Raw genomic sequence first — 17,560 nt, forward strand, 5'->3', positions numbered from 1 at the left:
AGTGCCAGTACCTGCCCCAAAAATTGGCAAAAGACATTTTAATATTTTGGTTGAAATTCAGTGTTTATTCTTCTCATTTTTAGCACAAAAATGAGGCTTCATTTCGCGTTTTATTGACTTTGTTACTCGTTGAGTACACACTGGTGATATCTGAATGAGTATTATTCAACTTGTGAAGAAACAGGAGAAGATATGATTTGAAAGTTTCGGCGACTAAGATCGCCAAACTGTTTTCCGAATTCTGGTTTCGTGGCGAATTTTTAAATCAGTGCAGTGTTAAATGAGATGGTCCACGCAATGGCTGACACAAAATCAGGACCTTTATCGCCGAAGAATCCTGTTAAAGAGAAAATCGTGGGAATCTATGATGTGTTTTTCAAGGTAACTACCTGTGAGCGAGATAATATCATTAATTTTATCCGTCCTGTAAGTACATGTGATAATATCAAAGTGCCAAGTGTGAATAATTGTCTGTAATTTTCTTTGCTGATTAATGTCATCTTGCATAACTGTTATCACCGAGATTTGGTGTAATAGTAAGGTCACGAGATATTTTTTTTATTATTATTGCTTTGTTTGATTATCTACATTGAAAGAGGGTCGTACAGGGGGGGTCTCTTGCACGGTTCACGAACAGCAAAAATGGCAAATCACGGATCACAGAAATGAAAATTTCGCTTTCAAGCTCTTCACGGGTCACGCAAAACCTTCAGGTTACGGATTACGAACAATAATTTATTACATTCACGTTTCACGGGAAATAAAATCAGCTAATCACGCATCACGAAGATACCCCTGTACGACCCTCTTGAAAGGAGATCAGAAATGAACTGTTAGCACTTTTAGTTTAACATTAATTGTGATTGTGTGCAAAATATTGATAGGTTATTGAAAATTATATTATTGAAACCAAGTTATAAAACAAGCAAGAAAGTGACTATTATACATATATTTTGACCCTTGATTACATTTTTCAGGGAGATGATCCAACTCGCGAGAGTCCAAATTTCTGGCATGAATTTTTTCTTATGCGGGTGAGTTGTAGTTTCAGATAACGAATGGCCTTCATTCTTTCTCATATTCTATATTACAGAGATAAAATCCGAAAAATTAAATAAATGTACACAAAAATAGAATGCATACTTGAACTAATTATAGACAATAATTGAAAGCTCATTTAGTGGACGCATTAATTTTTTGTCTCCTCAGGTCAATGCTGTATATCTGGAGAAATGTATTGACAAGCTCAGTGAAGAAGAACTCATGGATGTAAAGGTACAAAAGAAACATTGTATTGTATGCAAACTGTGACATTTACTACTTACAATCTTGAGTTAACAGATGCCAGCTTCTAGAGATCTGAAATTTGGAGGTTTTTTTCTATTGATTGTGCTTTCCGCCTCCCATTACATCAACCCACTTTTCTACCCACAAATGGCCCAAGGCAGTCCACCTCCCTCAAAATATGTGTATTCCCCCCCCCCCCCCCTTGGACCCCCTTTCACAAAATTGACCCATTTCCTTTTCCATTACCTTCCCTTTTTTTTTAAACTTTGCAACAGTTTGGGTGAAAGGTGCAGAAAATGTACCAAGGAACCATAATTAACGGAATTTGAAAACAAGGCTGTTGCCTATTTGTAAGAAACATTTCAAGGAGGCAACAAGGCCAAAAGCCGAGAAGTTAGGAGCTAAAACATTAGTCAAGAATTTGTCAAGAAAACATCCAGAAGTGAATTTTATCTGGGAGATTTGCTGACCTGTATGGGAGGCAGGGAGATTCGTTCTGCATCCAGGAGAGTTTTTACATTGATAAATGTGATGAAAGTACATACACTGTAGTGTAATTTCCAAAATAATAATTCAAAGTTGGGCGATGGTTGTTGATGTTCATAAAGCCTGAATGTCAGTGACTGACTACTCAATGTATTAACTTCAATTTACTCTTACCTTTTCAAATGTTTAACTTTTATTTCAGGAAAACATCAACCTTTTGTTTGCTCAGTGCTGCATTGCATTGCGAGGAGATCATCAGATAAAACTTGTTAATGCCCTCCAGGTATGTGTTTTATTCCTGATGTTGATTAAGATTTAATACTCCCTTACAACTTGTGTTTGTGACCAGGGTGTTGAGGTAGCGATTAGGTCAGTTTACACAATGACTCTTTCAGGTACATGCATTTAAATAGGGCCTTGAGTGTGACTGTGGGTTCATTTTCTCAGGGATGGGGCTGGTATGATGTTTTTCTTAAGTTAGTTTTACTGACTGAATGTTTCGATGCTATTTCTAGACACTATGTGCATTAGTACGAGCCATTTACAGAAAGAAATTAGGAGACCACGGGTTTGATATTATCAACATTCTGATTGGTTTTGATGCCGCTGAGGCACAAATGCAGGTACGTTGCTTTAAGTAAAACAAAAATAAATCAACTTTGTTTAACAAGGGTGACACTTAACAGTCTGATGACTGACAAACCTGTGGCCCTGGGATTCCAGATCGAATTGGAATTTGGAATTGTTGGTTTTTGTGGAGGGAGGAAAACCAGAGAACCCGGAGAAAAACCCTCGGAGCGGGGACGAGATCCAGCAACAAACTCAACCCACATATGACGTTGAGTCCGGGAATCGAACCTGGGCCACATTGGTGGGAGGCGAGTGCTCTCACCACTGCGCCATCCCTGCTCCCCCAGTACACATTTCAGTACACATTTTGTAAAAAAAATATTAAGACTGCAGTGAACTTGTTCATGAAAAAAAACAATAAGAAATATAAATTTATGAATAAGCTTTGACAGCAAATTTATATTGCATCACAACTCATTTTGATTTAATTACTGAAACAATAATTTATTGCCTTGCATGCTATCCCCAATGGACATATTTAAATACATACAAATGTCTCTTTTTTTCCAGGGATTATTGGAAAGTTTGCATACATTTCTTGTTGGGGATTATCCAGGTAAAAGTAACATCGATCTGCATGAGTCACAACATAATGAAAGCATAACTGTCTTACGTAGAATTTTAGGCTTTTTTTTTTGTTGTTGTTTCACCTGAAAGTGTTGTGAATTCTTTTTTTTGTTTTTGCTGGTTTATGCCTAGTTTTCAAGAAAAACATGGCCAAAATATCAAATCATTGAAAGAAGAGCAAAGAAGAAAGTGGAAAAACAGATGCTTTGGAGGGAAAAAACACAAAACCATGTCCTTTGATTAAACACTTTTTGAGCAAAACTAGAAACTGCTCAAAAATTCGAAAAAAGATAGTCATGACTAAGCCTTCAATTTTAAAATCGTTCAAAATGGCAAAAATTGTCACAGTGATGGCTATAGCTGTATGCCTCAAATAATTTATTTTTGTGGCTTCTTACTAGTCTCCTACGCAGCCGTTTTAGGAGCGTTGAGTGACGAGCCTAAAATCGGCTGCGTAGGAGACTAGCTCCTTACAGACCCTGTGATGTTTTTCCTACTTTTTTATGATTTCTACTTAAAATACAGTTTGTAAGTTTTATTTGTATAGAATGGTTTGATTTTAATATACCTTGACCCCCCTCCAACAGAGGGTGAGGAGTTACTCCCCTTTATAAGCTATATACATGTAGATATGTGCAGTACCAAAGGTTATGGTTTTTGGGCCATTTTGGTCTGAAATACTGTAGGGTATAGATTTTAACCATTTTGGTCCGAAAGTCTGAAAATTTGTGTAGATATTTTACTGAAATAAGTATAGATTCTAGAAACCAGGTCTGAAAATGGGTATGAACTTTAAAGGTCAGGTCCCAGTTGTTCAAAGAGAGCGGATAACTCTATCCAGTGGATAGATCGCTATCCAGCAGATAAAATGTACTCCTGACCAACCAATACATTTTATCTGCTGGATAACGACTTATCCGCTGTATTTAGTTATCTGCTCCTTGAACAACTGGGGCCAGGTCTAACAAAGGGTAACAGAAAATGACATATTTTGATCTGAAACAGGGGTAGGATTTAGAGAACCGACCCACATAACCCCACCAAAAAGTCCAAGGAGTACCCCCCCCCCCCCCCGATCCAGGATCTGTAGAACTTGTTTCCAGTGCCTAATACAGTCCCTTCTGTTTTTCACAGTGAGCTTAAAGAACCTGTCCCTTAAACTGGCTCTGATCCTTGTTACAGTAAGTGGTTTTTAATCTCTATTAAATGCTTTTGTGGTGATCAACTATCCAATCACTCAGTGTTCATTGAAGGGTTGCTTTCAGGAAGCCAATTCATATGGTACATGAAAACTTGAGCTTGAGCCCAAGCCATAATTCTGGAAAAAAATTTACAGAAATTATTTTACATGTATTCAGATTTTTCCTTTGCAAAATTTTAATTTATGCCATGTTTGACATGTTTGCCCCATTTTCAGTTCTGAAAACAGGTATACAATATTAATTTTGTTGTTTTGTTATTATAGCAATAATGGTGGATGACCTTGATTATATCTTCATTTTAGGCAACAGATAATGTCAGTCAAAACACGATAGTGGAATATATCATGATCAACAGCATTTTTGAAGCTGTCATTCAGGTAGGTTATGGAGATCTCTTTATTTCTAAATTCAATTTGTGGTTGATTTATGGCTGGCAGTCTGATGCTGATAGCATGTGGATGTCTTGTTTTACTGTAGGTTCTTGCTGATCCAGTTGCTAGGCAACAGCATGGTTATGAGGCAATGCTTCTTTTGACGATTCTTGTTAATTACAGGAAGTATGAGGTGAGTACAATTTTCTATCAGAAATACATTTTCTTATGTTCCAGCAAAGTTGCCAGTATTACTATGGTTTTGATGGAAGCCACTAACCATTTAAACCCACTGAATGGGGGCTCAACGCATCATACCGTACCAAGGGGGTGCCTTATGCCTGTACTGCAATATTGTTATTGTTGATGGCATAATGTCTGGAGACCACGTATAACAGTTGTCCCCTCCATGGCAGTGCTACCAAGAGTAGAGTTGAAAAGGTGCAGTGTATGCAGCTAAGCCCCTTCCTTAATTTATGAAAAAAGTTTTAAAACTAGGTTACAACATAAGCAATAGAACTTGCAGCTACAGTGTATATGTTAATAGTGCTTTTAACCTTCACTTGGGGAGGGTGGAAGTTGAAAATTTGCTTTGAGAAAACTTATAGCATTCAGAGGAGAGATTAATTGAAATTATCAGATGTTAACTTGTTTCCTCTTTTTTTTTTAATTGAATTGAATTTATTTCTCTTCTCATTCTAGGCATCAAATCCTTACATTGTAAAGTTGTCAATCTTAGATGATGAGTTGGCACTAAATGTAAGTATAATTTAAACTGTGACATTTTTAGACAGTCAATCTCAATGAAAGTGCGCAAATTAGTTAAAACTTCCTAAATAAATAGCTAACTAATAAGCAAAAAAGATTTAGCTTTTAAAGCTAAATCTGCCAGCATAAGATGAAGTTACACATACCAGATATTAGGCAGTAGAAACTTCTGTGTCTGCATTGGTGTTACTAGCATCAGCCACCTTCAGATGTATGGTCCTCATTGATGCTGATGAACAAACAGCACTTTAAATAGAATTTGTGATGTTATATCATTGCTTCATTATTAAGTAAAGCAAATATTAACCTCAGCTTGTTTTTGTCTAAGGGGTTTGGATGTGTGATATCAGCTGCACTAACAGATTATAACAGGTAAACACAGAGTTGTTTTTTTTTTTGTACTATTAATAATAGCAAAGTGTACTGGCATTATGATTTATGGATTGATCAGATTCTGTGTCTAGAGGTTCATTTTTTTTAATCCAGTTGTTAATTACATGTAGCCACCATCCAGGCATGGTTGTGTGGATTATTAGAAGAATGCTTTCACTGCCTCACTGTGCAAATTTATTAATTTATCTATGAAATAAATTAACATTTAATGCTGGCTTATAAAGCAGTTTCTAAAAGGTGATATCCAGAAAGTAATTGTACTGAATGCTGTAGTTGTTGATAACGCAAGTTTTGCTAATTATTACAATTTGATTATTTTGTTTTTGTTTCAGGAAACATGCAGCCATATTAGAGCAGGAATCAGGAGGAATAATCAATTCCATCACCAGTTTTGTATGTGATGTCTATTAGAATAACTGCTTGAAGAAGTCAATGAAATAATCTGAAAGAACTCTTTGCTCCCTCCTTTTTTACATTTTCATGCTGAATTGAAATTTCCAGTTTCCTTTATCTTTCTATTGAAACTTCCTTTACTTGTCAAATATGCTGCATGTTATGTACAGTAAAATCTTGCTTGACAAAATTGTATTTAATACCTTTATGTCACAGGTTGGCAGCATGTTTGTAGCTGAGACAGAGAAAACAGAATGTTTCAGGTACAGTTGCGCTGCCTACTAACTCAAACCTTTATTTACAAAATGTTCTGTTTCTTAATGTGTCTGGGAAAGTTGTATTTTGTTAAAGGATTATATGACAGTTGTTTTAGTAACACTTAAGAAAGCCACAGTCACATTTGTACCAATGGAAATCTATAAAATTAATGATGTACCACAGTTTAAAATTGCTTTAAATTTACTAGTGCATTGAAATTGTTAGTATTAAGTATCTTCAGCAACAAGCCAGGGTGTAAATGGATTGCAACTTGAAAACATTGCTATCAAGCCTTACTGTCAAATAAAGACGCTTCAACTTCCTTTTTCCTGCAGTGTTCTAGCTTGGCCTGAATGAAAGGCACAGGTTGAGGGAACGGGAATCATACAGTGTACCCATTTCAGTAGAATCCATACATGTACCCGTTTTCAGATGCTCAGACCAAAAATATCTTCTGGTTAAAGTCTTTTCCCTATTTCAGGCCAAAACGGCTCAAAAACCATACCCTTTGGCATTGCGCATGCCCATTTAGCTTGTATGGGAAGTACCTTTGTCCCTCCCAATGAAAGCGAACTCCTCTCTTTTATTTAATAAATTAAGTTTCTGAAGTACTCCCTAATTTACAACTCTAATTTCTCATTGATTTTTCTAACTGACAAAGCTTCTCTTTCCTTGTAGTACCAACGAAGCCGTTCTTCTGGCATTGTATGAAGCTGTACATCTCAACAGAAATTTCTTCACTGTTCTCAGTCATGTTACGGTGAGCTGGTTTGAGTAAGGTGGTATGAGATTTCAAGTCAAAAGTGTAGTTTCTGGGCTTTCATTATTTGGTCCACTTTAAAATGTGGTTGGTTTTTTGTTCTTCAGACAGCACCAGGCTCCAGTCCTCCTCCGTCCCCCACAGCTGCACCTCCTGTTGTTGAAAGGACAGCTTCTGGTAAGAAAACTACCAATCCTTAGATTAGTGACTGTCTAGTCAGGTTTAGACTGAGGTATTTACTAATGCTTGGTTTGTCAACAGAGTTGACAACTAAACATAATTTGGCCAATATAAAGAAATTCAAGCATTGACGTGTTCAAGCATTAGCCGTTCATCAGAGCAACAAAGGGCTACGCTCACAACTTCATCACTCAAATCTTCTTCACGGTGACCAAATTACCTTCAGTTATCAACTCTGCTGATAAACCAAACATTCGTTTCTACTCCCCACCAACGCAGCACCACAGTGTCTTTAGAAACTAATTCCCTTATCGAATAGGTATTTATCCTGGATCCTGATAGATCAGTCAGTCTGATAAATGTTAGCTTGTACATTTCCAAATGATTAATAGTAGCCTACGGCAGTTGAATTTCCATCTCTGCTTCATCTGTAGATGAAAATACTGTGTGCACAACATTTGATATACAAACTGGTAGCTATGGTAAATGTGCAGTTCCAGAAAATATCCATACTCCCCCCACGGAAGGTTTTTTGTTTTGCTTCCTCCCTCCCCCCCCCCCCCCTCCCCAGGAAATTCCAGTTTAGTTTCATACTTTGCCTCCAAAACTTTGGCATCTAAGACCCCCCTCCCCCTAGGAATTTCTGATGACCTTCCATGGGATGGGTATGGATTTTTTTTCTGAAACTGCACAATAGATATCTACTGCTGCCACATCCTTTTATTGTGTATCTTGATCCTTCTTCTAGCTGCCGTAGTTGAGGGTCTTCCTGCTGATTTGAGTCAGCCTACTAATCTGCTGGTCACTCTGTTGACTTACTCGTCCATTGCTCTACAGAATACTAAAGGTAACTGTCATTACTTTATTACACTTCTAACAGGAATAATTATAATACTTTATTCATACAATCAAAGGAAATTGCATTGTAATTGCAAAAGTTTGATGATGCACATTTCCACAAATTTCCCAAAAACTAGCGCCACTAAATGAAGGGCCCAGAGTTTAACCGACATAAATGAAATTTCAGATCACATTCAGGTCGCTTTTTCTCGTTTTAGCTCAGATTCACCGGAGTTTTTGCATGTGGCCTTGAATTCCTTCAGGAAACATTACTCCAATGTTTTATCTACTGCTTTGCGCTTCATTTGCAATAAAAACCTGTGATTATGGGCAAGATTTCCATTTTTATCACAAAACGAAGTGCAAAGCCGCGGATAAAACATTGGAGCAATGTTTCCTGAAGGAATTCAAGGCCACATGCAAAAACTCTGGTGAATCTAAGGTAAAACAACAAAATGCAATCTGAAAAGTCATTTAGGTAGGTTATGCACTGAGCCTTTCACATATTGCTAATAAAAGTTTTCATGAAAGCTTCTTGACTGTGTAAGGTACATGTACAAACCGAACACTGATCAAGTTTGCTCTTCTAAAGCTGCTTCTTCAGTTGATGTGTTTTTTTGCCACAATTTTTTATCATCCACATGCATCCCAGGGGAGGTACACAGGACATCACGCTTAATAAGTTGGCAAAGAGATATATTTATTATTTTGCTTTTGATTATTTTATTCCAGATGACAAAGGAACAAGCAATGCTAAACTGTGTCAGATTATTTTAACTTGTATTGTTGAGGTGAGCATTAAAGACAATTTTGGCTCAGGCAGTACTTTTCCCACTTGCTGAAACATTGCAAACTAACTAGCGAATGAAGTCCAACTCGATGTTCTCTTCTGACGCCAAATCATGCGGCCTGAAGTTTGTTGACTTCTAGTTTACCTTCTTTCTCGTCAGCTCATTTTTTATTTTTCAGATTAAGGTAATGTAAACATGTTTGGATTGTTGCTTTTGCTAGCCAAAAGTTGAATTTTCGGTCTCAAACTCAGGATTTATATAGTGAAGAACGAGAACGCTACCCTAAGAATGCAATTTAGCTTCCTTTGTTTCTTGGTGTTGGTTAATAGTCCTCAAGATCTAGTCCTTAACTTGTATGCCTAAATTACACTTCTCCTGTGGCTTATGATGGATTTTCCCTCTGAGCTTAAATTTAATTTGCTATCATTGATTATTTTCTGTAGGATCAATACGCAAATGCTTTTCTCCACGATGCAAACATGACATTCTCTGTCCCTCTTCACAGAGCGGTGAGTGTGCTAGCATGTACATTGATGGGGGAATAAAACCATTTTCAGTGTTCCAGATAACTTTCAAATTCAGGGAGTCGATGAACAATTTTGAGGGGGTCACTAGGTGTGGTTCTCTCCAAATCTTCTTAAGTTCACCATTCAGTTTTTCAGGTCAGGAAGCCAGTTTTGTCAGATTTTTGACCTGAGACTTCTCCCCTTGACTTCTCCCTTATTTTATGAGGTCCCGTCCCGCGGGCTTTGGCATTGACTATAAAGTATGAACCCCCATAAAAAGTCCCTCCCTCTGCGTAATGGAAGTACAGAGGGAAGAAAACCGTGCGCACGCAACGGAAGGGAATTTTTGCGCTCGCACTTTTTTCCCGTTTGACGGACCTCGAGAGGGGGGAGTTATTATTGTAGTGAGGACAGGCACGTTCTTTCTGTCAAAGATGGATGTTAGGGAACAACTACTACTAGAGCGTGCAAATTGCGTAGGCTTCAAGCAGTCCTCGCGAAAAGCGCCAGTTGCGCGGAAACACGACACGCAAACGAGGAGACGTAAACAGCACCCTCCCATGTTTTACCCCTCGCTTGTTTATACCTAACATGATTTTCCTAGTGCTCACAAGATAGGGGCCAGTTATTCAACCGAAGTTAAGACCGCGGCTTGTCCACGTTTTAACTCCAAAATTTCACCCCACTTTGACGAGAATGGTTGGAGTTTGCATTTTTATTGCGTTATTGAACTGTTTGGTTTTCAGCAAATGTACCATAGAGGAGCTGTCATTGAGAAGCACGCTCCATCAAGACCGCTCGCTTGTGCATTGCTTGGTAAGTAGTAAGACGAGAAATTACAATGCAAGTGAGATGTGGTAGGATTCCTGCAACACCAGCACCACAACCCCCTCCTTCCCCCACCCCCTATCATCGTTGTTAACCACGCAGGGAAAGTAAAAACCAAATGTTCAAGGAATTGGGAATTCGAGATAGCTGGTGCTTATTCACTGTTGAGGTAGCGAGGCTTTAGATACCCAGCGAGTGTTTACCTCATCGTCATGTCTCATAAACTTTATTTACCCTCGAATTTATGCAGTGGCACGCATGGCTAACTGATTTCTTCGAGCAGTACTTAATAACAACATCACAATATAAACAAAAATAACAAAGATTTCTTACGACAAAAAGTTACAAATATTTCAAGAGAAATGTTTATACAGTAATACATGTATTATAGGACAGAATTAGAACTGTTATCTTATTTGGGGTTATATAGCCTGTTTATTTTTTAAAAAGGAACCATTTAACCGAAAAAGACCCACAGGAGACCACAGGAGGGAACGGGAATGAATTCCTGTGACATAACACACATTCCAGTATCATACCAATGCCCCTTATCGAACAGTGTAACCACATCCGATCCAAAGAAAACTGGACTCAAAGATAGCCCAGGAAAAATATGAGGATTTAACGGACAATCTCTCTACCATTAATTACCACAGGCAAAATAGAATTTATTTTAATCTCTTTCAGATCTTATGGTGGAGTTTATTGTAACTCACATGATGAAAACATTACCAACTGACTTGTACAGGTACCTGATATCCAATTATTTCTTTTCTATGGCCATCCGGTTGTAGATACCAACTGGCTTTATGCAGGATTCAGTACTTTATAGTTTTGTTGCCCTGGCAAGCTTGTCTACTTCCTAGCCCTCTTTCTGTCTTTCGTCTCGGTCAATCCGTTTCGGGTCACGTGGTCCGAAACGAATTGACCGTGAGGGCCTGGGAGAAAGTCGTACAGGAACTAGGCAAGAACACTTCATCTGCATTATTTCTTGACCGAGCTTAAAACTTTTGCCATCTTTGTTTATTCTTTTAGTAAAACATTTGGAATCCTGCATCGTATGTTGTGTTACCAAAAGCGGTGCCGTGTAAGGTTGGCTTACTCCTGGAAGAACTTCTGGACGGCTCTTATGAATTTCCTCAAGTTCCTCCTCTCCAATGAAACTCTCCTCACGAAGACCTGCAATATCTTCTCCCTAGCGTCACAGGTTAGTTGAAGCTACGACTACTTGAACGAATTCACAATTCCTTGATTCGCTCTGATGAAGGCCTAGCGCTTGAAACGTCAGCACGCAAATCTCTTTACGGTGGCCAAATAAACGAGTGTGCACGAAAATTGCCTCGCGACGCGCGTGTCTCCACCCACGGAGGCAATTTCCTCACGCACTTGAGTCTTCGTTCCCATTCACCATCCCTGTTGGTGAGCGGAAGAGGGACAAGTTGTAGTCTATTCCACTTCTTCTACTAGTAGTAAATAAATCAGAGCGCACAGTTATTGCTCAAATCCAGGGACTAAAATTTGACTAATAGTCTTTTTTGTTGATCATCTATAGGTAGTTAACATTTTCAACCTCTTTATCACCTACGGAGACACATTTCTTCCTTCCCCAACGTCCTATGATGAACTGTACTACGAAATTATCCGAGTTCACCAGATCTTCGATAACCTCTATTCAATGGGTAAGTCATTCAACGTTTAAGCTGTCATTGCAAGTTACAAAATCCGTAAGCAAAGAACAATCCCTTCTTCCGCGTGAAGTGTGGAGAAATACGCGCGCGACGGAAGCGGAATCGGAGTCCGAATCAGAAGAATCTTCCGACCTAGTGTGAATCAGTACGACGGAAGCAGAAATGGAAGCCCCTAGCTCTTTCGCTCAAAATCAAATGGCAGAAGACCGCCTTGTTTTTCGTTCTAAATCTCGGGTAAAGAGATTGGGAATGAGCTATGTGTTTGGTTGATTCTTCTGCTTGCGCTTACGATTCCGATCAACCAGTTCACAGTTGATCGCAAGCGACGGAATCAGAAGCGGAATCGGAAGAAAAAGGGAACGTTCTGATCCTTGCAATTCCCATTCCGTCGAGCTTGCGATTGCAATTCTGTCTCCGTTTTTTGATTTACACTAGAACGGAAAGTTCCTTACGCTTTCGACTCCAACTCCGCTCCGTTTCCGTCGCCAGTGTGAAGCAGCCCTAAGACCCTGCTATGGATAAAACCCTTTATCTTTCATGTATAATGCCTTACTATAAATTTCGTTTCTTTTGTTTTTAACAGCGTTAAGACACTCAACGAATGGTGGCGACTGGAAAGACACAGCGGCTCGTCTCTCTAGCTCGTTAGTGAATGTTAGGTAAGTGATTTTAACGCATTTTCAGTACTTTGGTAGAGCTTTTTTTTTTATTATTATGTTACGATAAATCAATCCCGGGATCAATCGAACTTTCTTTGTCTCCGTAGGGCCATCATCAACCATTTCACGCCTAAAATTGATTCATGGGCAGCTGTCAATCATCTGACGTCCTTGTCATCTGAACAGGTTAGGCAACTGACCTATTTTCATTGACTTTCATTCAATTTCGGATATTTGCGGTAAAATTGCAATTCAGAAATGTTTCTACGACAATTTGGGGAATGTATTATTTCAAGCTTCAATTGATACTGATAAAAAAATAAATGTATAAAAATCAGTAGGGAGAACTTCAACTGTAATCCTGGGAGTAAAAATATTAGTTGTTTATTTATTATTATTTTTTTTTTTTTTCAGGTTTTGAGCGTGATCCGCAGTAATTATGACACACTGACGCTGAAACTACAAGAAAATTTGGATCATTATGACAAATACTCGGAAAAGCCAAAGGAGGCAGCCTTCTTTACGCAGCTGGTATGTGGCTTGTTTCTGTTGTAAGTTACACGTGCCACTAGGAAGGGTAAAGATGATGTTACACATGGAAAATTGCGGCGGTGGTTTTTAGCGCATCAACTTTGCGCGGAAAGGTCGTTACAAAGTGCGCGGGCGATTTTCTGCACTTTGCAGCGTGCTGGAAGCGCGAAAATTGTAACGAATATTGTCCTCACTCCCATGTACAATATTTAAGTGTCTTTGATATAGAGCCAAAAATACGGCAAGTCTGGAGCTCCGTCAATGCATATCAAAAGTGAAAAATGAAAGTGAGTTACCGGCAGAAGTGAAACTCCTATTGTACCAACATACCCCCCTCTCCCACCCCTGGTCGCAAAAAATTGTGCGCTCTTTTTAGGCCAACCAACTGTATAAGTCAAGTGTGTATCGGCGATAAACCTGTGATGGGCTAGCATCGCATCCAGTTTGCATAGTGGTACTGCTAGTTGCTTAGCTCCAGTGCTACAGGTAATCAAGCCACACAATGAAGCTCTGGCCTGATGAACATCCACGGGCGTGTAAACCGTTTATACATATTTGGTTATTTGTTGTTGTTTCTACAGATTCGTTCAATCGTGATAGATGTTCGACGAACGATTCATGTCAGCAATCTTGAGCAGTTCAGCTTGCTCCAGGAATTCGCCTCAATCCACTAAAGTGACTCAAGTCCACACAAACAACTTCAATGCTTTGAGAAATACCACAGCTGGTTCAAGTCACGTGATGTAATGTTGACAGATTGACTGTCCAATAAGAATTCAAGAATAGCTCTCCAGTAAACCAACTCAATTTGCTTGTGGTATAGTTGGTTTTTTGGAAGCCAGTTATTTTTACGAGGGTATTTCGTGCTAAAAGATTGATGTGAGGTGGTATGGGATAGAGTAAAAAGAACAAGGAAAAAATGCTTAAAACAGAAAAAAGTTCAAAATATAGACACTATAAACGCAATAACTGAATTCTCAATTACGCTCCGAACATTTCGTGTTCAAACGTGGTTTTATAAAGTTCAAAAAGAGCAGATGAGAAAAACTTCTCCCAGGATGATTTCGGTGAGGGTAAAAGGAGGAAAGAGTTTGCGGAATGGTATGTGGAATGGCGTGCGGAATGACATAATTATGCGAAATACGATTTACGCGGGGAATAAATTAACTGAAGAGCGCATCCCGTTTTCGCGCCAACTTTATAAGAGCAGCAGTTTTTTCGATGTTGCGGACTATTAAACAACCAAACAACAGATCGAGGATTAGAAAATATACGCCCGGGATAGAACATGTCTGGATCGCTGGTTAGGAAGTGACAGTGAAGAAATCGATGAAGTTTCGCATTTCAAGGAACTAAGAATAAATTAAATTTCTAGTTGACAAAAAGAACGTGGCAGCGAGTAGCCTAGACAAAAAGCAACACCAGACTGGAGAAATAACATCAGTCTAAGGCCAAAACTATTATGTGAGAAATTTTAAATTTAAACTCGGTCATTTTATCGGACTCTTTGACGGTTACAATTTGTACAACTCATGGGAAAAATACGTTCTACTTTTTCTCACCTTACATTTTCGTCGAGCGATGAGTACGCAAGTCACTGTTGAGCTGCTGAGCTAGCTACCTAGCTATTTAATACGGTAGCTATAGTTTAGTTATCGAACTAAACATATCCGTCTTTAATTAAGGTCTTTCAGTGCCAGACGTCCCAACCTAAAATGAGATTTAAAAGCGAAAAAGCCCTAGAGCAAAAAAGCAGATGACAAGTATGGTGTCTAATTATCGACACTGGTTGTTTGAAAGGTTGTGAAACTATTCTTATCACAAATGCATTTTGGTCAAATTGTTGTTCATTTTCCCGCTCATGATAAATGAATCATCGAGCATACAGGGTATGAGAATTGATCTTTTACCGAGGGTTTAAAAAAAAAAAAAAGAAAAAAAGGTTTATTGTTTGCCCTCGGTAAAGGATCAATCTTTGTCCTGAGAAGACTTCACGCTGCCACGTTATTTTTGTCAACCGAAGTCGCATGGAGTATAAAAGTGAACATGAAATTTAATTTACTACGGATTTACTCATAGTTCCTTGAATGCGAAAACTATAAACAGTTTTCATCGCTTTCTTTACCCTCACTTCTTCCAAATCAACAATCAGACGATCAAATCCTCGAATTGTTATTAACATTTAGCAAGAGTCCGCAGCATCAAAAAAGTTGCTGCTCTTATAAAATTGGCGCGAAAACATGACGCGCTCTTCAGTTAATTTATTTCCCGCGTAAATCGTATTTCGCATAATTATGCCATTCCGCACGCCATTCCACATACCATTCCGCAAACTCTTTCCGCCTTTTACCCTCACCGGGATGATTTGTATCCATAGCCAGTTTTTACTTGGATATTTGTTGCAAATTCAATACATAAAAGTTCCTTTTTCTAACTCTAGCTAAATCACTGCATAGAAAGTCGTGTCTCAAGAAATCTTCCTTCCTCATAATAAATCCCCTGCTACTCTGCCAATGCAAAACATTTTTTGTTTTATTTATTGCTGTGCTATTTTTCTCAGTGAGATTTTCGAAGTTCATGGCAATGCGCCACATCGACCAAGTTCGCAAGTTTGGGAGAATTTACTGAAGAGAGAAATTACGAGAGTTCGAGGCGTCCCGTAATTAATAACCAAAGACAGTATTTAATTGCTCTTCGGTGAAAATTTTGCCTCCTTGCTTTGAACTCACTGTCACCTCTTTTTTGGGGACATATTTTGGCTCAGCAATCCGCAGAGTTTTCCTGAATGAAATGGAGAATTTCTTTTCTTTTCTTTCTAAACGCGGTCACCTTACATGTAGGCCTCATTTTAAATTTTATTACGAGCTCGATAATATGAAAAAGAAATATCATTTTTCTTACAGTAAAGAGTGAGGGCTTGTTGCAGATAAAAGATTATTTCAGTCCATTTAAAAACTACTTGTCTATGAAGACAGTTCAGGGAGCAAGTACTTTTCTGTCCAATTTTCGTTTCAGGACAATCCTTTCCGAATCTTCTGAAATCGGAAAAAAGCGTAACCACTCCGAACGGTACGACAATATCCGAAGAGTTGCCGAATGTAAGAAGTCAAACAAAACAACACGAGCACTTTCCGAGTGAATTCCGATTATACACGACTTTGATGTTTCTGAAAAAGGGATTCATTAATTTTACGAGACGAGATTCGAACAAGCAAAGTACTTGCTGCCTGAATCAATGTTAACAGAAAGGGGGATTTTAAATGTGTCATGTCTATAAAATGCAGTGAATATTCTGGTCATAAAATGGTAAAATATATGTCTCTAGGAAAACGTAAAAGAAAATAAATTATATGTTTAATGCATGCAGCATTTTTTTCTGGGCTGAAGTTCGTAAGCTCTCAGGGGGAGGGGAGGGGGACTTTGTTGCAAGTCAGAGTCGGGCTGGCAAGTGCACACTGAAGCAACGGCTTAAGCCAGCGACACACTTGGCGATTTTATACGCCGATCGCCGCGATCGGCGAAAATCACCAGGTGTGCCCGGTGCAGCGATTGTCATTTTGTCGATCGGCGCGATCGGCGTATAAAGAAGTATAAAATTGCTGATATCTGGCATGTCAGATATCGGCTAACAACCTCGTTCCCAGGGTCTCTCCTCTTCACGTCCCAGGGACGTGAAGGGGAGAGACCCCGGGAACGAGATTGATCGGCTAAATTCGCCAAGTGTCCCCCCTCCTGCGATTGTCTACGGTCATTGCTGCGAATCGCCAGTAAAGCCAACCCATCAGGTTGGGCGATTTTATCACATGAACTTTTCAAAACTGCCACGACGCCACGATCGGCGAAAAAAATCGCCAAGTGTGTCCGCATCAATCGGTGGCGAAAATCGCTGACTATTTCGCTGGCGATAAAATTCGCCGCAATCGGCGTATAAAATCGCTAGGTGTGTCGCTGGCTTTACATTAATGATGGAAACATGGAATATACAAATGAGATTTAATGCAGGCATTTTTCCGCGCCTTTTTAAGCGAAGTTCAATGGTTACGTCTACTGTCTTGGAGGCGAATAGGTTGGGCGATTTCTTTGAGACCTTCCAAGGCACCCCTTTGAGGGGGACCTTCACTGTCTAGCTGACCTCCCCCTCCCGGAGTAAAATGTTTCCTTTTCCATCACCTGAGTTCCCGGGCCTGAGTTTAAGTTTGTGAAATGGTGGTCGGTGGATAAGTAAAAAAAAGTAACAGAAAAGAAATAGCAACAAATAAATAATAAAGAAATTATTCCAAGTGACTTGATTATATCCACAGTTCTCTTTAAATGCCGTTGGGCAAGCTGAACCGCTAGCTGTTAGAAGATTTTAAAATTTGGAAAAGCTATAACCTGAGAAAACGGGACATTTTTGAGAACTTGGGTCGGTCGTTGTCGTGG

At 39.0% G+C, this 17,560-nt stretch overlaps 1 protein-coding gene across 1 annotated transcript; it reads left to right on the forward strand.

The window, feature by feature from the left end:
* Window positions 1–9: 9 nt before the first annotated feature.
* LOC146464591 (armadillo-like helical domain-containing protein 3) lies at window positions 10–14,194 on the forward strand. The gene is made up of 26 exons (XM_085129566.1): window positions 10–381; window positions 978–1,034; window positions 1,210–1,275; window positions 1,976–2,056; window positions 2,289–2,396; window positions 2,914–2,959; window positions 4,105–4,151; window positions 4,475–4,549; window positions 4,650–4,736; window positions 5,246–5,302; window positions 5,640–5,683; window positions 6,037–6,097; window positions 6,314–6,360; window positions 7,034–7,115; window positions 7,223–7,292; window positions 8,044–8,142; window positions 8,868–8,926; window positions 9,370–9,435; window positions 10,179–10,248; window positions 10,948–11,008; window positions 11,296–11,467; window positions 11,813–11,939; window positions 12,532–12,607; window positions 12,715–12,793; window positions 13,022–13,138; window positions 13,720–14,194. Exons 1-26 carry the CDS (start codon window positions 286–288, stop codon window positions 13,810–13,812), a joined length of 2,043 nt encoding a protein of 680 aa, XP_084985692.1. The 5' UTR covers window positions 10–285; the 3' UTR covers window positions 13,813–14,194.
* The last annotated feature ends 3,366 nt before the right edge of the window (window positions 14,195–17,560 follow it).

Source organism: Pavona decussata, unplaced genomic scaffold (genome assembly GCF_977016875.1).
Source record: "Pavona decussata unplaced genomic scaffold, jaPavDecu1.1 SCAFFOLD_161, whole genome shotgun sequence".
Taxonomy (NCBI): Eukaryota; Metazoa; Cnidaria; class Anthozoa; order Scleractinia; family Agariciidae; genus Pavona; species Pavona decussata.

What these genes read in the sequence shown, in the direction of transcription:
- LOC146464591 (XM_085129566.1), top strand. Translation starts at nt 286, where the DNA reads ATGGTCCACGCAATGGCTGACACAAAATCAGGACCTTTATCGCCGAAG. An exon ending in TCTTGTTGGGGATTATCCAG is followed by an intron (nt 2,960 to 4,104) that starts GTAAAAGTAACA and finishes TGTTTTTCACAG; the next exon opens with TGAGCTTAAAGAACCTGTCC. An exon ending in TCAATTCCATCACCAGTTTT is followed by an intron (nt 6,098 to 6,313) that starts GTATGTGATGTC and finishes TTTATGTCACAG; the next exon opens with GTTGGCAGCATGTTTGTAGC.